The sequence below is a fragment of the Pleurodeles waltl genome, chromosome 12, assembly GCF_031143425.1.
Source record: "Pleurodeles waltl isolate 20211129_DDA chromosome 12, aPleWal1.hap1.20221129, whole genome shotgun sequence".
Classification (NCBI taxonomy): domain Eukaryota; kingdom Metazoa; phylum Chordata; class Amphibia; order Caudata; family Salamandridae; genus Pleurodeles; species Pleurodeles waltl.
Genome location: NC_090451.1, coordinates 43,533,768 through 43,560,268, shown reverse-complemented (window position 1 = coordinate 43,560,268; position 26,501 = coordinate 43,533,768). Strand labels below are relative to the sequence as shown.

At 45.4% G+C, this 26,501-nt stretch overlaps 1 protein-coding gene across 1 annotated transcript in view; it reads right to left on the bottom strand.

Annotated features, from left to right (window-relative positions):
• Positions 1-1,318: 1,318 nt before the first annotated feature.
• Positions 1,319-26,501, bottom strand: part of GDF1 (growth differentiation factor 1) — a 31,374-nt gene continuing 6,191 nt past the window's right edge. Inside the window, exon 2 of the mRNA XM_069217554.1 lies at positions 1,319-2,840. Within this exon, the coding sequence (XP_069073655.1) occupies positions 2,023-2,840 (818 nt within the window). The 3' untranslated portion in view covers positions 1,319-2,022. The remainder of the gene's footprint in view (positions 2,841-26,501) is intronic.

Sequence of the window (26,501 nt, the reverse complement as noted above, 5' to 3'; positions counted from 1 at the left end):
CTCCAGTGATGAGGTTTCTGCCAGTCACCGGCATGTGAGGCTTTGAAACCACTTCCATGTGAGAGCCTGTGCCAAGCTGCAAGTCTAGAATGTACTGTCCACCGCACTATATACGCACAGAACACTCATCAACTTACTCTGCCCTAGGTGGGTTGTGCACCATCTGCAAACCAGGAAATATCAGTTCTCCTGCAACTCCGTCGTCTTCTCAGTAAAGCGTCAGATCTGCTTCTGCGCATTGATTGTCAAAGCCAATGGCGACCTCTCTCGGAAGGCCAGGGCTTCCGAGAGACCTTCGTGTTGGCTAACATTCACTGAAACACTACACAAGACAACCTATTAGTGATGACATACGGTTCACCTACACTGGACTAGAAGAGCACCTACTTGGTTTAGTCCATCCTCCAACTCTACAAAGAAACAGTTGAACAAAGGACTTCAGTATGGTGGTCTGGCCTTCAAAACTACTGAAGAAGGGTGCAGGAGGCGATATCAGCTAATGAAAAGACAATTCAACGCAAGCTATGAACAGTCCCAGTATCCTGGCGTCATGCCTCAACCCTGGATGTCATTGAACACAAGATTCTGATTCGTAGTACGTTTTGGTTCCCTGCTCCCGTGCTGCAAAGGTCCAATCCTAAGGCACACAGTTGGGTACACAGCCCACCCCAGACTTCGCTTCCTGCGTTTCCACTCCCTACGCTCAGCCTCACTGGGCCACCTTAATACCACTAATAGAGCACCTCTTGCAAGTCCATTCTTCTTGTAGTTCAGGCACTTCTGCAGAAATATGCTGCTGCTCTCCAACTCACCCCACCTGTATCATTGAACTAATGTTGCCATTTCCCAAACTTGCGTTTGGCTGAATTGCCCAACGTGTAACCAAAGAAAGTGGGGTTCTATTCGCCCCGCCCCCGACCAAATTGTGGGATCCTGTGCAAAGCACTTAACTTCACTGAGCATCATTTTGACCGATTGTTAGATTAAAGAGCACCTTGAAGAAATTCAGTTTAGGATGTGTTCTATATAAGAAAACAAAAATGCAATTGTGTATTATTTACTAGAAAACAAGGTTGTGCCACTTAGCACAACATTGGCTTATGTGTAGTGTCCATGACAAACTGACATCCCTTGGCTCTCATGGCAGCAATGTCAGGGAATGGGAGTCCATGTTTAAAAACGTAATTTTAATTTATGTTAATGCAGGGATACAAACGAATGTTAAACAGAAGCATTCAAGAATTTTTTTTAAAAACGAATTTGAAACAGTATTATATTTTTACATGAGGTTTTCTGTCTCATTCACATGACAAAACCTTTGATTGCCCAGCTCGTGTTTTAGCTCTGAGGTAGGGCCAGACTACTGGCTAGGCTCGAACCCATGGATTTGCTTGTTGACTCCGTTCTAGGAGCCCCCAATACACTAATATCGGATCGCTCCAATAGACCAATATGGGGCTAAAACCCCAAACCTTTGGTTTCATGGGGCACCCAGGTCTGTACATCCTTTGGCATCCACTAGTTTTGGTGATAAACATGATCCTGGACTCCGTCTCCTGGTTGAGCAGGGTACCCCTAGAGTAGCTGTGCAGAACGCACCAGGCGTGTACTACACGGGTGAATGTTTGATGGGCCCATCACACAATACTAGTGTACCTCTCTGGTCCATGAGGACCCGTCTCTGGACCACCTCTGCCTTCCATCTGTCACCTGTACCAACTGTAAATTTGGATGCATGTCGTAGTTATGCGCTTGTCCTTCACCAAAAACCTCCCTCCCCAATCTCTTCCTGTGAAACAGAAACTGATCACATGCCCTCTGCTGCAACCACTTTGCTTTTCGTACCCCCCAAAAGCATATTGCACAAATAAAAATAAAAATCCAACTGATCACACTTCCCCCCAAAAAAAAATCTTTAATGCCATCAAAATTCTTTCATGTACAATGCTCAAGTTATCAAAAATATTAAATGTATTTGAGGAAACAGTTAACGTTAAAAGAAAGGCAGCCGCCTGGCAGTGATCACCTGCAGCCGCACTCGTCCACCACCATGTCTTCGTAGTGTCTGAGCACCACATTGTCGTGGTTGTCGTAGTAGAGCATGGAGATGGGGGAGAGGCGGACGGGGACGCAGCAGGGCTGCGGGGTGTCCTCGGGCTCCATGGAGTGCACCAGGGTCTGCAGGATGGCGTGGTTGGTGCCGTTCAGGATCTCCGTCAGCGGGTAGGGGCACTCGCCGTGGCAATAGTTTGCCAGGTAACCCTGCGGGGCAATGATCCAGTTTTGCCAGCCGACATCACGGAAGTCGATGTAGAGGCGCCGGCGCTTGCAGATGTTGCTGGGGGTGACCAGCGGGTGGGAAGTGCTCCTCTTGGCCCTCCTGGACACCGCGCACTGAGCAGGGTGGAGGGAGACGGCCAGCATGGAGGTGTACAGGAAGGAATGGATCCCAGAGCAGTGGCTCGACGCAGAGGCCTGGTTCAGGTCTTCGTCGCCGAGGGCAGAAATCTCCAGGATCAGGCCCAGGTTTTTAGCCGGGTTCCTCCAGTCCTGAGCCACTTCTGTGAGGTCGAAGGAGAGGGACTTGCGGAGCAGCCGGAAGGACTGCTGCACCAGTAGCCTGCGGGTCTCCCTGTGCGCAGACAGGCCCTTGAGGCTCATCCGCAGGGCGCGGTAGAGCCGCAGGTCAAACACCCGCCCGCTGTAGGAGTTGTGGCTGAATTTCACCTCCAGGCGGGCCAGCGTCAACTCTTCCGCTTCCTCCATGGCAGTGAAGTTGAAGTACAGGCGCTTGTCCAGGCAAACAGGCTTCTTCAACTCCTCGTTGGGAACAAACCGCCCTGGAAGAGAGAGATGAAGCAAGTGTTAGTTTTGGAGCCAAGAGCACCAGGCCTATGGAGAAACAGGGCCAACTGCAGGCTGATGACAGCGAGGGGACTTGCACTAACCCATTTAAGAAGTGATTTTAGCCCATTAGCTCCTGCCTAGCGCTGCGATACCCTAGGGGTGACTGTAACACTTCAGTAATTTCTACCGTAATGACGGTCAAGCGCATATCGGTCCCAGTCCTACCAGCCTAACTAGCCACAGCATTTTGGAGATGTTATAAATGCCAGTGTTTCCCAGGTGAAGAGGCTTGAATAACTTTCTTTTCACAGTTTCAGATTCATGGAACAATGGCACCACCCGGTGCCCACTTGGGCTATTGCAGGCAAGACACGCACGCATGCTGGTCTTGCCAAATGCTTATATCCATTGCATTCTGGCACTGACAACACTCTTTAGTAAGAAAAAAAGTAAACCTACAAACAGAGGAAAGCAGGCTTAATTGCAATGCTGATAATGGACATGGGCCAATGTAACAACAAACATTAAATTGTAGTCTATACAAGTTGTGTGAGCTGCCATAGTTAAAATAAATGGAACGAAGGAAAGGAAATAAATATTCCTTTGTCTTGAAACAGTCAATTAAAAAAATATTAAAAAAAGAACAACAACAAAAAACCCACACCTTTCGTTTCTCCAATACTGGGATTTCCTTCATAGATTCACATGCTTCAGTCACTCAGTCATCAAAGTGGAAGTTCCACGGTACAATAGTAAGCAATATATATCAGTGTAATAAGTTGCAAAGGGAATGCAGAGTTCATCTTACAGCCTACCTATCTCCTTTTTAAAATAAGAACCAACGACCAATCAGGCAACAGCACCCTCTAGAACTCTCCCAGCAGCGGCATCTTCCCTCAGATTTTCCCGCACATTGTGTGTGAGGCAGTGCCTACTTTGTAAATAAAAACGTGCCAGTGCCCAAAGCCCTCCTATTAAACTTGCGGCTGCTGCAATTAAATGTGCAAACACAGACTGCTGAGGCAGCAGAACCCTGAAGCCGTCTCGGGCCTCTTTCATTCATTTTCAGCCACTCCCTGCTCACTCTTGCAGCTTTCTGCCATTGTGGCGTTTTTTTCGCTTTTCTCTTCCTCCATCTTTCCCATATGTGTCTTTTGCTAGCAGTAAATGCTTGAGGCAGAAAAATAAGCACCAGCCCTCAAAAATAAGAGCCGGTGCTCTGCACCGGAAGCAACAAGTACAAATTAAGCACTGGTGTGAGGGAGTCCCCTTGAGCCTTGCTCAGTTTTTTCTTCAGCTATCGTGATCTACAATATATTTTCTTTGCAGTATGTCAGAACTGGTAAAAAAGGACTTTTCTGACCGTGTGCTACCCGTGGCAAGAAATTACTTCGTTCAGAAGATCCTCATAAGGAGTGTATTTATTGTTTTCACCCATCACATAAGGTGAGGGATTGCAAAATATGCAGAACTTTCTCCTCTAAAACCCTCAAAGATTATGAGGGAAGACTTCTGATATGGCTCCAAAGGCTCAAATCTAAGACTGCTGTTGTTTCTGAGGGAGAACTTAGTGAGTGCTCCACCTCCTCACAAACTACCAAGAAGAGGGAAAGATCTGGTCAAGATTCCCCTCAATAAACCAGAAAAGCCTTAAAAGACCCATCATGGATCTGCAGAAGGCTCCTCACATGAAAAAAACAAAACAAAAAAAAAACTAAAAGGATTTCTTCTGAGTCAAAGTCTGAGCCCTCTACTCCAGCTTCTACCCTGCTATTGATGCCTGAATCTCCCTTGGAAACAGCTTCAAAAACGCAAAAATTACTGTTAAAATATTGTCAATGGCACCAAAAACCTTAAAGCCATCTTCAATGATAGCGATTGGGAGTCCAATGGCACTTTTACTGTCGTTTTCTGCCCCGACATCGACGACGGTATCAGCAATGACTGTGACCACTTAGTTGACGACTACAACGTTGACGAGATACATCATTTCAACGACGACAGTAACTTCCACTAAGACTATGCCAACACTGTTGATGATGGCATCGTCGTCGGTACCACCGTCGGCGAATGCACTGTAGACAACATTGTCTGTTACCACCTAGTCGATGGCCAACCTGTCAACGACACAAAATTTGGAAGAAATCAGCAAAACCAAAGAAGAGGCCTTCCGTACTATTATTCCCTTCATTGTTGATGACCTTGTCAATGGCTGTCTTTTCACCACAGCTTTTCCATGCTGATTACACATCGCCTGCTGAAGTGTCTTCCGTTGTACCCAGCCATTTGTGGGATGTACAAGGACTCGGATGACGACCAAGGGATGTTTGGAAAAGCACACAGTCCCCCTGTGTTACATGTAAAGTATCAAGATGACGATGATAATGAAGAGGAACAATATTATTATGAACCTGTAAACCTGAGTCACTGTTGGAAATGGGGTCTCTAGTTGGCAGTCGGTTTGGCCCCTGTCCAAGTAGGGACCCTCACTCTAGTCAGGATAAGGGAGATACCCGCTCAGATAACCCCTGCTCACCCCCTTGGTAGCTTGGCACAAGCAGTCAGGCTTATCTCAGAAGCAATGTGTAAAGTATTTGCAAATAGCACACAGTAATAAGTGAAAACAATACAAAAGGGCACCACACCAGTTTTAGAAAAATAGCCAATATTTATCCATATAAAACAAGACCAAATTACAATCAAAATCCAACATACAGTAAGAAAAATATGAATTCTGCAAGATTTACTCAAATCTACAATTCCTTTAAGTCAATAGCTCCACCTGGGACTATCACAGCGTCGTGATCAACAAAACCAACAGTTCAGGCCGGCTGCGACGTTGCTAGCCAGCTACTGTGTCTGGAAGACCCGCAAACAGTACCTTGGATTTGCAGGGCGTCATGATCCTTGTGGTGAGCTCCGGAGAGCAGCGTCACTGACGTTGCAGTATCAGTTCAGGATTCGGTGCAAGAGTCGTCGGGCCCTTGAGGTCACACGCGTTGCAGATCCAACTCCACGCTGATGAAGTCAGGTGTGCCAGCGTGGATGGCATCGGGGCTGCGGTGCGAAGCGGGACGATGCGACGTGCGGTGCCCACAGGTCACAGTGCAGGCAGCGGCTCGGTGACAGAGTCAGTGAGACTAGGGCTGCGGTGTGAAGCGGGGCGGTGCGAAATGCGGTGTCCACAGGTCACTGTGCAGGCAGCAGCGGCGTAGTTGCTGAAGCGCTGTCGTCGGTAGGCCCAAGCCAGCGGTGCGGGACGGGACGGTGCTTCGTGACCCTCATGAGCGGTGTCCACAGGCCACGGTGCAGGCAGGATGCCTGGTGACGACACAGGAGTCAATGGTGCTGTGTCGGTGGACCGAGGCTGCAGCGCGTGACGGGATCGTGCTTCGTGTACCTCACGAGCGGTGTCCACAGGCCACAGTGCAGGCAGCGGCGCTGGTGTGATTAGGAGCGGCATTGTTGGGGATGCCCAGGCTGTGGTGTGAGCAGGCGATGCCGGAGTGTGGGGCCCACAGGTCACAGTGCGAGCAGCGGCTCGGTGAAGTCGTCGGATGACGGCATCGGTAAGACCAGGGTTGCGGTGCGAAGCAGGGCAATGCGACTCCGTGTGGCGTCCGCAGGTCACAGTGCAGGCCAGTGGCGTCGTTGGCGGCATCACGGTGGGTTCTCCTCTTGAAAAGCACAAAAACACACAGTTCCCAGTGCTGCAGGTCGAGGAAACTGAAGTCTTTTGTGTACATGAGACTTCCAACAGGAGGCAAGCTCTACTCCAAGCCCTTCGAGAATATTCGCAAGCAGGACACACAGCAAAGTTCACCCTTTGCACTCTTTTCAGGCATAAGCAGCAACTGCAGGCCAGTCCAGCAAAGCAACACAGCAAAGGGACAGTACTCCTCCTTCAGCTCTTCTCCTGGGCAGTGGTTTCTCTTCATTCCAGAAAGATTCTAAAAGTCTGGCGTTTTGGGTCTTCTTCTTATACCCAGTTCTGCCTTTGAAGTTGACAAACTTCAAAGCAAAGTCTCAAGTGGTTGCAAGATCCTTCCTTGTCCAGGCCAGGCCCCAGACACTTACCAGGGGGTCGGAGACAGCATTGTGTGAGGGCAGGGACAGTCCTTTCAGGTGTGAGTGACCACTCCTCCCCTCCCCTCCAGCACAGATGGCTAATCCAGATATGCAGGCTACACCCCAGCCCCCTTTGTGTCACTGTCTAGAGGAGAGGTGTGAACAGCCCAACTGTCAAACTGACCCAGACAGACAATCCACAAACAGGCAGTCACAGAATGGATTAAGCAAGAAAATGCCTACTTTCTAAAAGTGTCATTTTCAAACTAACAATCTAAAAACCAACTTCACTAAAAGATGTATTTTTAAATTGTGAGTTTAGACACCGGAAACTCCACATTTTTATCTGCTCTCAAAGAGAAACTGCGCTTTAAGGATATTTAAAGCCAGCCCCCACGTTAACCTATGATAGAGATAGGCCTTGCACAGTGAAAACAGAGTTTGGCAGTATTTCACTGTTAGGACATATAAAACACACTAGTATATGTCCTGCCTTAAATATACACTGCACCCTGCCCATGGGGCTACCTAGGGCCTACCTTAGGGGTGCCTGACATGTAGTAGAAGGGAAGGTTTAGGCCTGGCAAGTGGGTACACTTGCCAAGTCGAATTGGCAGTTTAAAACTGCACACACAGACACTGCAGTGGCAGGTCTGAGCCATGTTTACAGGGCTAATAATGTGGGTGGCACAACCAGTTATGCAAGCCCACTAGTAGCATTTGATTTACAGGCCCTGGGCACCTGGAGTGCACTTTACTAGGGACTTACCAGTAAATCAAATATGCCAATCATGGATAAACCAATCAACAGTACACTTTACACAGAGAGCATATGCACTTTAGCACCGGTTAGCAGTGGTAAAGTGCCCAGAGTCCTAAAGCCAACAAAAACAGGTCAGAAAAAATAGGAGGAAGGAGGCAAAAAGACTGCGGATGACCCTGCAAAAAGGGTCACCATTACCCAAGGCAACAAAAGCAATATACTCTGCCACCACCAGACATGGTCCAGGTTCCAGCTTCTCTGGTGCAAGATTTGCAAGGTATGCTGCAAGATTACTACAAGCGCTTCCCAACGCCAGTGGCAGCACAACCATCAGCAGCACCGCCTCATACATCTCCAGAACATCTTCCTCCACCTTCTACACCAAGAATGACTCCTCAATCATGTATTGCTTCGCCCCCGCCCTCGAGACGACCCTTCATCAGGCAGTGATGATGGCAACTATGACGGAGACAGGGAGGAAGGTGAGATAACTGACGACCGCGCCACAAACAGTAAATGGGATGACTACTTCATCCCGCAACCTTCCCGTCCACCACCCCATCAAGCAGATTCTCCTCCCGCAGTTATTGGTGGATTCCACATGTTGGAGAGAACAGCAAAGCGTTGTCAACTGCCCTTCGCTATTAAGCGGACAGCTGCTTTCTTTATGATTTCAAGGACCAATCTAGAAAGGTGATTAGAGCAATTCCAATTGTTGAATATATATATGGGAGGAAGGAGTTAAAATTATGAAGACGTCGGCCACGGTTACTGCCGTCCTTCCTAGATAAAAAGTGTAAGGGTCAAGATGACTCACTTGTTTGCTTAATTGGACACTCAAAGCCCGATTTGGTGATTTCTCAGGCCACACAACAAAGGTCAAAGAATCCTTCTGCTCTAATTACATCTCCATCGGACAAAGAGGGTAGGCGGTTGGATAACATTGGCAAGTGATTCACTGTATTGGCTGGTACAACTGTCCGCGCTGCAAACTCCCTAGCTATTCTGAGGCGTTACGATTGCCAAATGTGGTCCAATAGAGCCTTGTATCCAGATCTATTACCTGACGATAATAAGTCAGAAGCCATGCATATTCTTCAGGAGGGTGAAAGAGCAGCATCCGAGATGATCAACTGCGCAATGGACATTGCATCCACTGACTTCCACCAATTGGCAGGTTCAGCTGTGATCTGACGTCAAGGTTGGGTTAAAGCCACTTCGTTTCACCCAAAGTGCAAACCAAGATCCTCAATATGCCTTTTGATGGTGACTCCTTGTTCGGAAAGCACATTGATGATGCCCTGCAATCTACAGAGATGGACACAGAGACAGCTCTATCTGTCGGAACACTTCAATACCGCAAGACTCCTTTTCGAAGCGTGCGTGGCAGCAGATCATGTTTGTATTGGGGAGGATACCAAAGATACCAGCCGCAGTCATATCAGCAGCCCTTTCGACCGGCCTACCACCATCAACCACCATCAGCAGCCTACTCCAGGCAGCCAAGGAGAAAGCAGCCAGTTTCCTCCAGAGACGCCACTAGGAAACAGTGACACTTTCATAGTACCGGCTATATCCCCTTCTCAACAGGTAGAGGGTGCCAAAAATCACTCTTTATTTACATCAGTGGACCAAAATAACTACAGACTGGTGGACCTTAGACCTCATCAAACATAGCCATACTCTGGAGTTCACTCAATTTCCACCCCAGACTCCATCTACAAAATTTCTTCCAACCCAACTTCATCTTCTCGGCGAAGAAATTGTAGTCATGTTGTTAAAAAGGAGCCATAGAATATGTTCCACATTCACAAAAAGGAAATAGATTTTACTCCTGTTTTTTCCTTATACGGAAGAAGTCAGGGGAGTGACGTCCCATCTTCAACCTCAGGAAACTCAACAGTTACCTGAAGAAACAATCTTTATGCATGGTTTCCCTGCAAGAAATTCTCCAGGTTCTCAATCAAGGGGATTTTCTCACAAGTTTGGATATCCAAGACACCTATTTCCACATCCCAATCCACCCCAACCATCGCAAATTACTCAGGTTTACAGTAGCCAGTATTCATTATCAGTTCAAAGTCCTTCCCTTTTGTCTCCGATCCGGTCCCAGGATATTCACTAAGCTACTTGCACCAGTGGCAGCTCACTTACCACAACAAGGCATTCAAGTTTTCCCATATCTTGGGGGCATGGCTTGGCCATCCTGCAAGATGACCGCCAACTTGTAAGGCTCTGCAGGGCGGAAGCATTAATCCTCTATTAATCAGAGCTGATTGGTCTCCAGAGATGCCTAACATGCCAGTAGTTGGGCACCGGACGCTGTGGCGGGCGGCTTGGTGGCAAGAGCCAGCCGCGCGGCTGCTGGCCAGGCCTCGCTGTGTGGCGGGGCCTTTGCGGAGGAGTCAGGCCCAGCGAGGGCGGCGCAGAGCCTCCCCCTCCCTCCCTAGATATTAGTTGGGGTCTGCTGGCTCAAAGGAGCGGGCCCCCTGAAGTGGCAGTGAGGTGGGCACATGTGGTACGGTGCGGCAGGTGAGGACCAGGCCCGAGGTCATGCCGGTGAGAGGGGGGCTGTGTCTTCCACGTTTGGTGGTTGGCCTGGCCGCCGGTGGCACCGGGCCTTAACCTGCTGTGTCTGGGTTGAATGATGGGCGTAAGAGGAGACTGCTGTCAGCTTATATGCAGCGCCCCTTATAGATGTCTGCATGCTTCAGGAAACTCACCTGACTGAGGCTACAAGGTCTAGGGTGAGGGCTGGCTGGATTGGTGAGAGTCATGTGGCGGTGTATTCAAGCTATGCCCGGGGGTGGCTATTCTGCTTCTAAAAGGTTTGCAGTGGCGTACTGAAAATGCGCTTACGGACCCCGCAGGGTCGATATGTTATGCTGCAGGGTATACTACAGGATAGGCTGTTTCATCTGGTATCAGTTTACGGTCCCAATGTTGATGATCCAGAGTTCTTCGGGAGGTGTGGCGACTGATCAACTCCTTAGGCTCCAGGTCCCTGTTATGGGGTGGAGATTTCAATGTTGTGCTGGACTTTGAGGTAGATAGAGAGAGCCGGGCTCGGCTACAGCATGTGGCGGCCGCGAAGGCCCTGTCCCTTATTATGGATGAGGGAGCCTTGGTGGATTTATGGAGGGTGAAACATGGTGCGGACAGGGAAGGTACATGCCTTAATACCGTACACAATAGTTGGTCCCGTATTGACCGGTGGCTCGGTACAAGAGACGTAGAACTTTGGACAAAGTCTATCGAACATATGCCCCGCACTTTGTCAGACCATTCTCCGGTTATATTGGAATTGCAGATCCCAGGGCCCTCGCCATGGATTTTTGTGGAGGCTACCCCATGGCGCGTTAAGAGATCAGGCCTTTAGGGAGGAGATTCGTACTGCTGTCGTGGAATGTTTCATGGTCAATCAGGGGTCGGTGTCTTCGGCGGGCACTCTGTGGGAGGCATTCAAGGTAGTCATTTGTGGGATTTACCTCGGTAAGGAGCATGGTGTGCTGAGAGCGCTTCAATGCAAATTAGTGGATTTAGAGGCCCAGCTGGCTGATTTGGAGAAACATTTGTATGGAAGGATCCAGCGAGCTCCTGGCTGACCTCAGAGAGAAGTTGTCGCAATATGAGGAGGCGGCAACCCGCTAACTTTGCTTTCTGGGAAAAGAAGCTAAGGTGAGGAGTTACGGAGAGTGGGAGAGGGCGGGTAAAATGCTGGCTGCAATGCTTCGTCGGCCATGGGAAGGAAATTATATTGTTGAGTTGGTGGATGTGGCTGGAATACGCCTTACTGGCATGGAGGGGGTCAGGAGAGTCTTGTCCGATTTTTACTCAGACTTGTATGCCGAAAGGTCGGTAACACATGATGCGGCGTATACTGAATATTTTGAGGACATCAGCCTGCTCTGGCTTGAGAACTCACACAGGCAGTATTTGGACGCTCCCTTTTCGATCGAAGATGTTATTCAGGCTATCTGCAGTTTGCCGGGAGATAAGGCCCCGGGGTTGGATGGACTGCCATTGGCTTTCCATGAGGAATACGCAGATCTATTAGTGCCGCATTTGCTAAAGGTTTACGCGGAGACAATTGAGGGCGGAATTCTCCCGCCCTTGTTGTGTGAGGCCCTCATCGTGACAATCTTGAAACCAGGGAAGAATTTGTGTAGCTGCAACTCCTATAGGCCATTATCGTTAATCAATATAGATAATAAGATCCTGGTGAAACTCATTGCATCCAGGCTGCAGCCTTTGCTCCCTTCTTTAGAGCTGCAGGATCAGTCTGGATGTGCCAGGCCCCTCGACCTTGTATAACCTCTGCACTTTTTTTGCGGTCTCTCGTTTGGTTGAGCCCGGTAAGCGCGCAGCGGTGGCGGTGTTCTTTGATGCCACTAAGGCATTAGACTCCCTTGCATGGTCTTGCATGTTCGGACTGCTGACTAGAGTGGGGCTAAGTCCTAGGTTCAATAAATTGGTCCGCTTGTTATATTTGGCTCCAATAGCCAGATTGAGAATAATTGGGATGGTCTCGGACCCATTTCTGATAGCTAGGGGTACTCAACAAGGATGCCCCCTCTTGTCGCTGCTATTTGCGGTGGCGATGGAGCTGCTGGTGGCGCGCTTGAGGCAACACCACAATCACAGGGGCCTGGCGTTCAGACAGCGCCCAATACTGGTTTCTATGTATGTGGATGATGTTGCGCTATATGCTCGTGACCCACAGTTGAACCTGGATACGTTGATAGACGAGATAGTCCAGTTTGACCGGATTTATGGGATTACGATCAACTGGTCGAAGTCTGTGGTGTTACCTCTGTCGGCTTCAACGGTGCAATGCTACTCTAGATACCCACTTTGTTGGGCTGATGGACTGGTGCAATATTTGGGCATATGGCTTAGTAGGGAGATGGATGAGCTGTGGTTGGCCAATTATGGTAAGGCCATTACGTGGCTGGAGTATAAGGTGGCAGTCTGGCACTCCCCGACGCTTTCGCTGACTGGTTGCATAGCTATAGCCAAGATGGTGATTTTGCCTACATTTCTTTATCTATTCGTTAACATACCCCTCGTCCTCACATCTAGCTTCTTGAAAAGACTCAGATCTTTACTCATAGCTCTTGTCTGGGCAGGTAGACAGCCCAGAATCTCACAGGAACAGCTGACGTTGCCGTTTGAAATGGGCAGCCTGGCGGCCCCGGATCTGGAACTTTTCTATAATTGCGCGCAGGACCATATTGCACATTTCTGGTTGCACCCTATACGATACCTACCACATCTGGCGCCGGAATATGATTCAGTCTGGCCTAGGGGGCAGTCTGGGGTGATTGGAGGACCGCACAGGACTAGGTCGAAGAGGGTCGGCACTGTGACGTGTACGACACAGGCTTGGAAGATGCTCCTGCGGCGGGCAGAGGTTGGAGAGCCTTCAATGCCTGTACGGGATATTGTGGACCTGCGGATGTCGGAGGAAGGGCAGTTTTGTGAATGCTTGTGTGATATGAATAGGACTACCTTGGGGTCGTGGTTTCCGGGGGGTTGTTTATCTCAGCGGAGGCCGCGCTTGGCGATACGCATGATACAGCGCTATATAGTTTATTCTTCCTCTGAATCAAGACTATTTTGCGAGCATGGTACCCCTGCTTCCCTGCGATGCCCCCGGTGTGCCGCGCGTTGGAGCTTATGTACAGAGCGCTGTCTCCCTGTCGACTCATTACTGGCCTATATGTCTGCATGCAAACGACTGCAGCCCCTGTTAAGTCTAGGTCCAGAACTCATTGGGAGGTGGATGCCGGTGAGGCCCTTTCGGACGAGATGTGGCGGTACTGCAGTGCGCAAATGCGAGAACTTTCCCCAAATTATAGGCTGCGCCTCATCCATTTTAATTTCTTACATCGCTTGTACTATAGGCCGAGTAGACTGAGGAGAGTGGGCGTTCGACTGCATGCTAGATTTGAAAGATGCTTGGCTCCCGAGGCAGATTTTCTGCACCTGGCGTGGAGCTGCGGGGCGCTGCAAGCTTACTGGACCGAGGTGCTGGGGCGATAGGGGAAATGATCGGGCTCGTGGTGCTGCGGCCCCCCAAGGCTGCCCTCCTGGGATATGTTAAGGAGGTACCCCCAGATAACAGGAAGCTGGTGGGGCTGCTATTGCTGCTGGCTAAGCATAGGGTGGTGTGATGCTATTAATTGTGTTTGACCAATGACTGTGTTTCACCACTGCGCATATTAGTTGCTCAATGTTCACCAGTCGCACATTATATGTTTTGTTCAGTTTAGCTGCCTATTGGCTTTAACATGGAGTTAGCCATTATATTCTGTATTCAGTTTAGTAGCCTATTGGCTTTGACATGGCATTAGACATTACATTTTGTATTCAGTTTAGCTGCCTATTGGCTTTAACATGGAGTTAGCCATTACATTTTGTATTCAGTGTAGCTACCTATTGGCTTTGACATGGCATTAGCCATTACATTGTGTACTCAGTTTAGCTGCCTATTGGCTTTGACATGGCATTAGACATTACATTCTGTATTCAGTTTAGCTGCCTATTGGCTTTGACATGACATTAGATATTACATTTGATATTTAGGTTAGCTGCCTATTGGCTTTAACGTGGGGTTAGACATTGCAGATGAGCTATGTTTTTCCAAGCTGTGTTTTTCCACAAGATGGACCAAGCGGTTTTCTTCACACCAGACCTTAGCTGATAAGAGCACGTAGATTTTGTGTTTACCTCGCAATCCAGTCTGAGAGAGAGTGAGCTCAGGAGAACTGGCCTCTCTCCAAGGTTCTTCGGCTCTCACACTGAGTTTGCTTTTAAGGATGACTCTGGACTACGGTGAGGTAGATTGAATCTGCTTTGACTTCAGACAGGAGCTAGACGTCGGTTGCCTGTCTCCCATTTGGGTAGAAAATCTCTTTCTCGCAGTTGACCGGAGTCATCAACTTGCAGACCCCAGAAAGATGAAGCTGAATATAGGCCCTACAGTCTTGTCCATACGGTGATGAATTTTGACTTTTATGCTTTGCTTTGAAGTTATGCTATGATATAATCACCTATATTTGCTGTGTACATTGCAACTGAGAAGTACTTTGATATATTTTGCTTTCATTGCTCCGACTACTTTTGAACGTGTGCTTCCAATCTACTAATTTCGTCTCTCAGGAACCTCGTGGTGGGGAATGAATAACAATAAATGTCTTCTTTAAACTTAGAAGTGCATTCCAGAGAGGTTCTGTAAGCTGGGTTATGAGATAAGAGGGAAAGCAGAACATTTTGGCTTAGTCGTCCGTTTTCAGAGTCAGAATTGGAGTTTTGAAGTGCACTATTTAAAAGTGTAATTGTTTTTTGTTGTTTAGAGAATTACAGAAGCATGGCAGACCATGTTTGAAAATGCATGTGAAGTTAAACTGCCTTATGGTGCTGTGAGAAACATGTTTTCTTGCTGTGCTAAAGCATATTTAGAAAAATGTGCCTTTTGAAAGAAATGATGTTCCTTTTGTTTTTGACAGAAGGGTTTGGATACTTTTATCTGCTTACAGAAAAATGCAGGAGAGATGTAGGCAGTTAGAACTTGAAAATAAGAATTTACGTGAGCAAATTAGCCAGAACACTTTAATGCAAGATAATGCTGAAATCTATAAAACTGCTGTTTTAGAAGAATCTGGCTTTTCCCATTCCAGTAATGAGCAGAGCATAGAACAAAACACACCGCATTCCTTAACTGATAACACTGAGAACAGAGCTCAGAATGTTATTTACAGACCGCTTCTGCAAAGAAAAATTAATTACATGGCAGAAGTACCGTCGCAAAATCTGCAGTTACTGGCACAAGTAAAACAAACAATTTTAGAGTTTCTTACTGCTTGCACTACACATAGTTTCATTAGCTTGTTTGATTTTTGGAAACAGTATAGCCCTCATCTAAGTGAAATCTTAACACTTTGGTATAAAGTAACTAGGAAAAAAATAAAAGCAGCTGCGCGCTTTTAATTTGGCAAATGAAATAATTCAGACTTTAGGTTTCTGCGCAGTGCAAGAGGGAAACACTGATTTACATGTAAATCAGGAACAGGGGAGGACAAGAGTGTCCCTGGAACTTTGGAGTATGAAACCTGAAATATCAAGCATGCAGTGGGTGATGAATTCACCTAACTCTTACAGTTTAGGACAGGCACAGGAAGCTCGTATAATACACTGGATCTGGTACATGCAAGACAGGGCTAGAGTCACTGCAGCCCTACATGAACAGGTGTCACAAGCCCCTTTTCAGGATGTGGAGAGGGTGCAGGAAGTACCATAGGTAAAAGAGTCACCAGTGAAATTGAGTGCACCATTTGAATTTGTGTCCCCTGAGGATAAAAAGCATGTTTGTTTGACTAGTGACTCATTGACTGAAAAGTGGTTTTCTAGCACAGGAGAAGAAACAGTGTTATACAATGTGTGTCAGACTTTAAAGCAAGAGTTGCTTGAGATGTGTCATTTTGACACTGATTCTTGGTTCACTGCCAATGGTTTAGCCGTTAGGTTTTCCACATGGCTTGTTCCTAACTGGTTCAATTCCCTTGTAGATGTTAAAGAGAAAAATTCAGAGAGAGAAGTGTCCACCCAGAATTCTGACTTAGTGGGGATGGCTAAGTGGGTGCACCAGAAATGTGGACAGCTGGGAGAAAAGGCCACTTACAGGTGGGCAGAGATTAGAGAGATGCACATTCCCCTAGATTTGATCAAAACTGTGGTTGTGCCTATTTGTCAGCACGCACAACAGCAATCTGTCCCACAAACAGTAAAAGATCAGTTGGGGAGAGGAAAGTTACCAGGACAGATATGGCAAACTGATCAGGTTTTAGGGGGAGTGATTGCTGCAGATTTCCAAGGAAAAATCAAAATTATGCTGATACCTAGAAAATTGGAGACCGAATGGTCCAACTTGTCAAAAGTGCAGTGAATAGAGGTTTGGTAAAAAAAAAAAAAAAAAGGAGTCTGCCCCAGCCCTTCTGGCAGTGCACAAAAAGGGAAGCTGTGGTGCAGCAGATAAAAACCTCAGTGCTGAGGTGTGGGTTGAAGCCCCAAATGACCCTCCAGAACCTGCAGAAATTATAAAGGGCCCCAAAAATGTCCTGCTGATTATAAAACAGGGAAAGGAAGAGGAAGGGCACATTTCAGATGACAAATGTTATTTGCAAGAAAAGTCATAATTTTTTCTTTTGCAGATCCTACCACATTTCGCCACTGACCATGAGTGTGCTGTGTGGTCTCCCTTCGGGTGTGTGCGTGTGGGGGTCAGGGAAGGGACCGAACCCCCAACCTGAACCTGATTGAGTAAAGTACAGATCCCATGGATCCATTTTGCGCAATTGCCGCCTTCAGTTCAAGTTCAATTTGTTTGATTACATTCTTCCATTGGAACTAAGCAACCTTAACAGTTAACTGTCTGTGTTTTTCCGTGTGGAACTCTGACTTTCACCAGCAAACCTTTCAGGTGGACCGTGCACCTTTACATGGGTAGAACTCATGCTACATCCAATTGCTATTTTAGAGACACTATTATCCCAATCAGAGTATATGAGTTTCAGTCTTTTCTGTGTAGATGTATCTGATGAGAAAGGTTATGAGATCAATATGTTAATCCACTTCCATTGCTTTACAGTGATTGCTTTTATCATTCAAATCTGATTTGCTTATAATGTTTTTTTTTATATTAGTTTTTTTTCCCGTTTTTTTTTTTTTAAAAAGAGGTGTGTGAAACAAAAATTCATTGGTCATAGGGTGGAATGTGATGCTATTAATTGTGTTTGACCAATGACTGTTTCACCACTGCACATATTAGTTGCTCAATGTTCACTAGTCGCACATTATATGTTTTGTTCAGTTTAGCCGCCTATTGGCTTTAACATGGAGTTAGCCATTATATTCTGTATTCAGTTTAGTTGAATATTGGCTTTGACATGGCATTAGACATTACATTCTGTACTCAGTTTAGCTGCCTATTGGCTTTGACATGGCATTAGACATTACATTCTGTATTCAGTTTAGCTGCCTATTGGCTTTGACATGGCATTAGACATTACATTCTGTATTCAGTTTAGTTGCCTATTGGCTTTGACATGACATTAGATATTACATTTGATATTTAGGTTAGCTGCCTATTGGCTTTAACGTGGGGTTAGACATTGCAATTGAGATATTGCAGATGAGCTGTGTTTTTCCAAGCTGTGTTTTTCCACAAGATGGACAAAGCTGTTTTCTTCACACCAGACCTTAGCTGATAAGAGCACGTAGATTTTGTGTTTACCTCGCAATCCAGTCTGAGAGCGAGTGAGCTCAGGAGAATTGGCCTCTCTCCAAGGTTCTTCGGCTCTCACACTGAGTTTGCTTTTAAGGATGACTCTGGACTACGGTGAGGTAGATTGAATCTGCTTTGACTTCAGACAGGAGCTAGACGTCGGTTGCCTGTCTTCCGTTTGGGTAGAAAATCTCTTTCTCGCAGTTGACCGGAGTCATCAACTTGCAGACCCCAGAAAGATGAAGCTGAATATAGGCCCTACGGTCTTGCCCATACAGTGATGAATTTTGACTTTTATGCTTTGCTTTGAAGTTATGCTATGATATAATCACCTATATTTGCTGTGTACATTGCAACTGAGAAGTACTTTGATATATTTTGCTTTCATTGCTGCGACTACTTTTGAACGTGTGCTTCCAATCTACTAATTTCGTCTCTCAGGAACTTCGTGGTGGGGAATGAATAACAATAAATGTCTTCTTTAAACTCAGAAGTGCATTCCAGAGAGGTTCTGTAAGCTCGGTCATGAGCTAAGAGGGAAAGCAGAACAGGTGGGGATGTACTGGGGGAGAAAACAGACACCCCGATGCAGAGATGCTGTGCACTGCCAGGAACAATTAATGGGCTACTGGTAGTTGCTGCCGATAAAATCCCGGCCTCAAGACATATGGGTCCCCCTGCAATCTTTCCTTGAGTCCAGGCCGTAAGGAGGTAAAGGCCACTAACACATAGCTCTTGTCCTGAAACAGTCGATGGGGGTGGGGGGGGGGGGGGGGGGGGTAGGAGATACTGCTCCCCTTGAGTGGGGGAGATGCAGCTGCTGCTTAGACCTCCCTCCCCCCTCTTTCCCTCTCTTCCCTGTACTACCCTCTCCTCCGGTTTTGTTCTTACTCTTTAGATGTTCACCGCCATGGACGACATCGCACAAGACTGAGACCGGTCATCCCATTGTTTGTAGAGCTGCCCATCGGTCCTCTCCTAGTGGGGGCGACCTGCAAGGAAAGGGGGGACGGGGGGTTTCTAGACAAAAACTAGTGGCACTGCACTGTTCTGTAGTTGGTCAATCTAATGTGTCAAATATGTCTTGTGATTGCTATGTCGGCGAGTGCTCTGTTTGGTTGTATTTACTAATAAATGCAATTTAAAAAAATTAAGGAAAAAAAAAAAAAGTTCCCATATCTTTCCAGTAGGCATCGAGGGATACTGCTAGGTGCCTTCATCTTTTTCAAACACTGGGTCTTACAGTAAAGTTCAAGAAGTCTCTCCTTATGCCTTCCACAAGGATAACCTTTCTAGGAGCCACTCCTGACATTACTGGACAAGGCATTCTTCTCTGTAGACACTGCAACACATTTCCACTCTGGTCCTTCTCTCCAAAAGAAAGCACAGTTCAGTTCACATAATCAAGTCTTTATTGGGTATGATGTCTTCAGTCATTTTTTTTTTTTTTAATATCTCATGCTCGTCTTAAGATGCGACCTTCCCAAGAGCAATTGGCTGCCCAATGGTTCCAATCAGAAGGCCACTTTGATGGCACCGTGAACATCACACCAGTCATGAAGGCAGCTCTTCCGTGGTGGACATACACCAACAACCTCTCAGCGGGGCTGACTTTCCTTCCTCCCATGTTGGAATGCATCATTATAACAGATGCATCTCTGGAAGACTAGGGAGCTCATTTACAAGATCTACAGATTCAGGGCAAATGGCCACCAATACAAATGAAGATGCATCTCAACTTCCTAGAACTCAGAGCAATCTCGCGGGCTGTTCAAGCTTTTCTGCCAAGAGTTCAAGGTTCTGGTGTGTTGATTATAACAGACAACACAACGGGTATGCATTACCTCAACAAACAAGGAGGTGCACAGTCCAAGATTCTGTCCCAAGAAGCTCAAACCATCTGGCGCTGGCCACTGTGGCATCAAGTGACCTTAAAGGCAGAACATCTTTCAGGAGTACACGACTCTAGCAGACACCTTGAGCAGAACGCCCCAGAGTTCTGCTCAGGAATGGGAGATGAACCAACTGGTCCTGGGCACGATCTTTCAGCGATGGGCAAGCCCAATCTGGATCTATTTGCATCGAAAGAACAATAAATGCCAGTGTTACGCCATCAGGTACCCACAAAAGGATCTTGGGCGAATGTCCTTTTAATGCCAGGATCTGTGCCTACACTCTTCTCTCCCCACCCCCCCCCCCCCAACTGATTCTACTTATGCCCAGAGTTCTGTGGAAGATCAAACCGGAACCTTGCCAGTTGATCCTCATAGCCCTACGTTGGCCTAGATAACATTAGTTCATTGACAACAGATCCGGTTGAGGCTCTGTAAACTATCACCAGGTCCTCCATCCAGACCCGACTTTGCTACACTTATCAGCTTGGCTCCTGCGCACGAGCTACAGCACCTAAACCTTCCAGAGTATTGCCGTAGGATTCTCACGCAAGCCGCAGCCCACTCTTCCAACAAAACATGTCACCTCAAATGGAAATGTTTTTGTATTTGGTGCAAAAAATCTAGTATACATCCTATCACGTCTCCTCCTGACATGTGTTGCTGTATTTGCTATCTCTAGCTCAATCTGGCCTAACTCACTCCACTTGACTGCGATTTCAAGGTATAGACGAACTCTGGGATCTCCTTCTTTATGGTCGCACAGATTGAGCACTCAATTTCTTAAAAGGACTCTTTTCCGCCAATTTACCACTACTGGAAAACCAAACCGATTTCCCTCATTTAGGTACCAAACCCCCGGTGGAGGTAATCGTTAATATTAAAGGAGCAGCTGATTTTTTTCAAAGTGAACCTGACCCAGAGTTACAAGGCCATAGTAAAACAAACTCAATGAATCAGTACCTAGAATCCGAATATAACTTGGAAAAACATCAATGTCAAGATCGGGATCTGAGCTCTACTATGCTCAATTGTAATAAGCCTTCCAATTATGATATGGGGGCGCTCCCGCAAGAACATACAATTGGAACCTCAGAAACCAAAACGAACACTTCTCTTTCTAGAGCCAGATCCCCAAATGCATCTCTTATATTAAAAAGGAAAATAAGGGAAGATGAGGAGGACGACAACGAAAACACCCCCTCCACCAAACACCCAGGACCGACTGGATCAAAATGCAGTATGGGACGTCTTTTTCAAAACCTCACAGCTAATGCTGGGTGCTTTAGCCTACCAGTCTTCAAAAATGGATGTCCAGGTGGACATACTGAAAACTACGGCCAAATCCATAGCAGGCATTGATCAGAAACTGGCAAATTTAAATAATCTGATTAAGAGAGCTCAAAATTTTGCTGAAATGACAACAAATGACTGTACCTGTGAGCCCATAATCAATAAATTGGCCTCCCTTCCAGAAGCCTTAATCTCACTGATCGCGAACCTCAAATACAATCTAAACATGAGAACTGATGAACAAACTACAACCGAAGTGCCATCCCTGGACCAGAGGGAGGTAAGGGAATGCAAAAACTTGGGATACAGAGCATATGGGTGCCTGAGGAAACAAACTGACAAAGTGGCGCAAGCCCAAGAGGAACTTAACTGTGATCAGGTTGGAGACCATAAGGTAAATACAGACCCCTCTATTCTCCCCAAATCAGTAGGGACTCTGTCTCAACCAGTTAAGTCGCTTGCAAAAAGACAAAAGAAACAACGAAGAAAAGCGAGAAACAAAAAAGCAGCTATTCTACCGGGCCCAATGGCAAAATATTTGCGTCCCACCCTAAGCCTGGACATAGGAGATGATTTGTCCAGGCCAAATGACTTCGACAACTACAAAAGGGAATATCAAAAATAAATAAACCTTTTCCAATATTTAATATCAGAGCGGGCCAAACTACACGTATGACCCAAAATTTAAAAGGAAAAAATGAAAACGCACAAGCTTCTATTGAGAGGGATATAATAATTAATGATACGCAAACTACACTAATATTATCTGAATCAGGCCAGTTAGAACCGGCTTCTCAGGTCCACAACCCTATACGAACAAAGACAAAAAAAGCCCGACTCCTAAAATAAGCAGGAGGTCATTTGAAGAAGAGGGCACAATAATCAGGGTCATCAACTCGAGACATGCTTATCCCAAAGGGGCTCAAATTGGAACCCATCCAGCCCAATACCAGGAAAAAAAAAAAGAGAAATGTCAAAGCCATCTCGGGAGGATGATTACTCAAACAGATCAATAACAAAGCAAATGACCATAAAGTCAAAACGGCCTGACAGAGTAGTAGAAGACCTAAGGCTTGCCTAACTTGGTGAACAGGAGGACGAAATAGGCAGCCCCGACCCCGGTATGTCAAATGACTGTTTACAACTAATACTGGAACCTCAATACCAGTCTGGGGGCGATTCGACATCTTAAACAGGGGAAACATACTGAAGCTACTACAAGTCACTCCTACACTAAAAGATACAAAATCCACTGATATCGCCTCTATAGAGTTCGTCTCAATGGAAAAGACAAATAAAGGAGCCCCTAGCGAAGCAACCTTGGTAACCCGGAGGACACCATTTCTGGTATAAAGAGTGGCTGATGAAAAATGTGCCTTTCTAAAATGGGGAATTAAGCTCAGCACCCCCAAGCAATTTGGTTATCCTGATCCTTTAGAGGAACACAAAAACTCATCAAATCAACAAATATTAAAAGAGTCGGGCAAACCCTTTTCAGTCTTTAGGTTGGTAATTGGAAAAACCGAGGGTTACCCTCCAGGGGGCACTCCTTTTAATACGTATCCTTTAGTACACTCTGAATTAGGCCAGATATCAGAACTAACTTATTTAGAAAAACGTCACTGACTAGTAAGTAGCAGGGCGCACAACATGCTAACAAACCGATATGGAATATAAATGGGGTCAGACTGAACACAAACCAAAAAGATCAACCCTATTGAAGAATTTCCACATCATCCTCCTTCAGAAGACTTGGGCTACAAACCCTTTTGAAAATCGATGAATACATGGAGTTTTTCTCCCCAGCAATAAAGAAGAAAAAGTACGGCCATTCAAAGGGGGGCCTTGCTACTTTCATTTCAGCAGGTCTAAAATTATTGTGTACTCGAATATATGCTGAAAACAAAGATTTCCTGGTTGTGAAGCTAGACGGGTGGCATAGGGATCATTCAAGCTCACTCCTCCTAATCAATGTTTACATCCACCCAGATGCCCAATCCAAAAAACACGTCATTGAAATTGATAGATAGAATTGTAACTGCCCATCAAGACCTAGGCCCCCTGGAGCTTTTAATAACTGGGGATTTCAATCAAAAATTATTAAATCCCTTTGAAAGGAATACACAAACTATTTTGCAAGATCACTTATGGGCTGTACCACAACAATCGCTGGGGGAAAATCAAGAGAGGAAAAGCTGGCACGCCAGCACTCACTTTAGTAAAAGACTTTGAGGCGCTTGGGCTTAGAATCCTAAATGGGAGATACCCTCAGGATACTCCGCCAGCATCTACCTGCTACGCTACCCAAACCCACACAATAATTGAGTACACTGTGGCCTCACTATTCTTGCTTACATTAATTACAAAGTTTTTCATCATAAAATCAGATGTGAGTGATCATGGCCAGCAATGCCTGGAAATAGAATGTTATCCTCCTACTTATAACTCTGCATTAACCATGCCAGGAGATGTCACTACAACAAATTATTTAAAAAAACTCTGATGGTCTGAAAAACTAAAGGAACCTATAGGGGTCCGATCAAGGGAAATATTTGCACAATGCAACATGGACAAAACCAGGGATCCAATAGAAATTTGGTAATTTTTCTTAAACAATTTTGGGGTTAGTCTTCTTGTAGATCAACCACAAAAGAGATATCGAAACAAGGCGTGTGGTGCAAATACAAACATAAATAATTCAGCGCATATTATTCAATTAAGTAAAGAAAGAAATAAAGTATTAAAATTATACAATAAGGTCCCAACAAATGATTGTATTAAGGCAGACTTAAAAAATCTAAATAATGCATATCGGAAACAATTATGGGAACATAAACACCAGAAACATCAAGACCTCTGGGCAAAAGCCCTATTTCTAAGTAAAAAAACAAAATACTCAGGGCTTTTGGAAAATGGTAAATGATTTGAATAAGGCCCGAGCACTTTGTTTAGCTCAAATATCCCGGAACCCGTCTGGGTTGACTATTTAAAACAACACTTTGATGAATCCAAGCTAGTCGATAAAATCTTAGAAGTGGCCACAGAAAAATCAAGTCCGGGGAAAATGATATTAAAATCCCTTTTTGTCCAAAAGGAAATTAAAGAAATAACTTTTTCAGCAATAGAAGTTAGCAACTTAATTTAAAAAAAAAAAAAAAAGCAGAAATGAGGGTGCTCCCGGCCCCAGTGGGATCCCGAATGATCTGTTTAAACTAGATTTGACCAATTGGGGTGAAAATCTTGCCCCTACTTTCAATCATTGTCTATTGTGAAGAAGTATTCCTAAATCCTGGAAGTCCTAATCAGACAGGTTTCGTAAAGGGCCTAGGCAGCGCTGCAAATATATATAACCTTATCAATGGTCATTGACAAATGCAAACAAAAAAAAAAAAAACAGCCCTTGTATCTGTGTTTTGTGGACTTTAAATCAGCTTTTGATCTGGTCCTGAGACCTCTCTTATGGGAGAAACTAGCTTCCTGGGGAATATCAGAGATTTTATTAAAAGCCATACAGCAGCTACATACAGACACATGGGTAAGAGTCAAGGTAGGGGATGGCTCCTTCCTCTCAAGGAAAATTATGACAAAGCAGGGATTGAAACATGGCTGTGTGTTGGCACCATACCTTTTCAATCTCTTTTTATCTGACTTATCTGCGGAATTAAACAGGGTTAACAGGCCCTCTCTAAAGCTCGGCGATATGACGGTTTCAAATCTGCTATATGCCGATGATGTAGTTCTCCTGAGCCAAATTAAAGTAGGACTACAGTGACTCATTTTTAGGATATTTGAATGAGCAGAGTGGAATGGAAGTTAACCAGGAAAAAACTAAAGTAATGAGAATCAGTAAAAAATCCTTAAAAAATGACACGGAATTCACAAAGGGACCCTTTGAAACAAGTAAATCAGTACAGATACCTTGGTGTACTTTTTGATGAACGCGGCTCCTTTTTTTTTCCCCAGAAACAGGAGTTATATAGAAAAGGTTGTGTACTATTATTCGCTTTCCAAACTCTAAAAAAAAAAAATCCTCTCCGTCCCCAGTTATCGGCCCCTGCTTAAAGTGATTGCAGCCAAACTAATTCCAACTTTAGGATATGGAAGCGGAGCTCTGTGTGGACAAGACGCTACTATCCTAAATAAAATCATTGGAAAAGTCTTTAGGTCCCTATTTCAGCTACCAGGATACACCTCATTAGCACAAATGAGGCTGGAGTTTGGTTATGTAAACCAAAGCATAGACAGAAAAGCCAGCAACATCAAAGCCTGGAAACAGTTACAGCTGGCAAAAGAAAATCCACACGTGCCCTTTGGAAAGAGATCAGCTCAAACACTGCAGTCACTGGGCGCTGGTACCTAGACAAGGCATTAATCAGCCTAGGGGCAGTGGAGTTATGGGATTCAAATATCTCTTACATTTCTTTTTTTTTTAAATGTAAATCCGATTGTAAAAAAAAAAAAAAAAAAAAAAATCACTAATCATGGACAAGGATTTACTGGCTACTATATCGCATTCTTGGATGATCATTAATGATTACGAATTTTTAAAGCTTCAGCCGTACCAGGAGGCAGGGTGGACCAAGACAGATAAAGATCTTTTTATCAAATATAGATTTGGGATTATTCCGGGCAACCCACCTAGTCCCATGGGAACGCTCTCCAAAAATCCCACAGTGTAGGCTATGCGGTAACTGACATGAAGATATAATTCATTTTGTTTGTATTTGTAACGTTTTAAGAACTGGACGCAAACTTTTATTGAAGTCATTATTTATTCAGAGGGGTATACGGTCTTGCCGGCAAGCAGTGATTGCCTGCCTCAAACCCCTGGACATGGTTTTAAATGCCAAATTTTCGAAGTTTCTACGCTTGGTATTACGAAAACTTCTAATGTTAAAGCACAACTAATATATAAAATCTCTGCACAGGTGTGCGGAAACCCCTTTTAGATAATAAGTTCTGGCATGCTTATTATCATATATATTGTAGAATGTAAAACTGATATCTTGTATTGTATATTTATTTTTATAGAATGATGTGATGTATCGATGTATTGATTTTTTTTTATTAATTATGCATCAAGAATAAACTTGTATCATCTTCCTACCTGGAATTTCTTAAAAGGACTTTTTTCCGCCAATAAAATCACTGCCACCTACATGGCAGCTTAACATTGTGTTGTCCAAACTGATTAAACAACTATTTGAGCCAACGTACAGAGCTGAGCTAATGTTGCTCCCTTGGAAGATGGCTATCTTATTAGCCCTTACGTGTGCTAGGAGGGTAAGCTTAATTCAAGCATTCACTATCAAGAAAACGTTCCTGCAATTCAAAGACAACATGGTGATTCTCT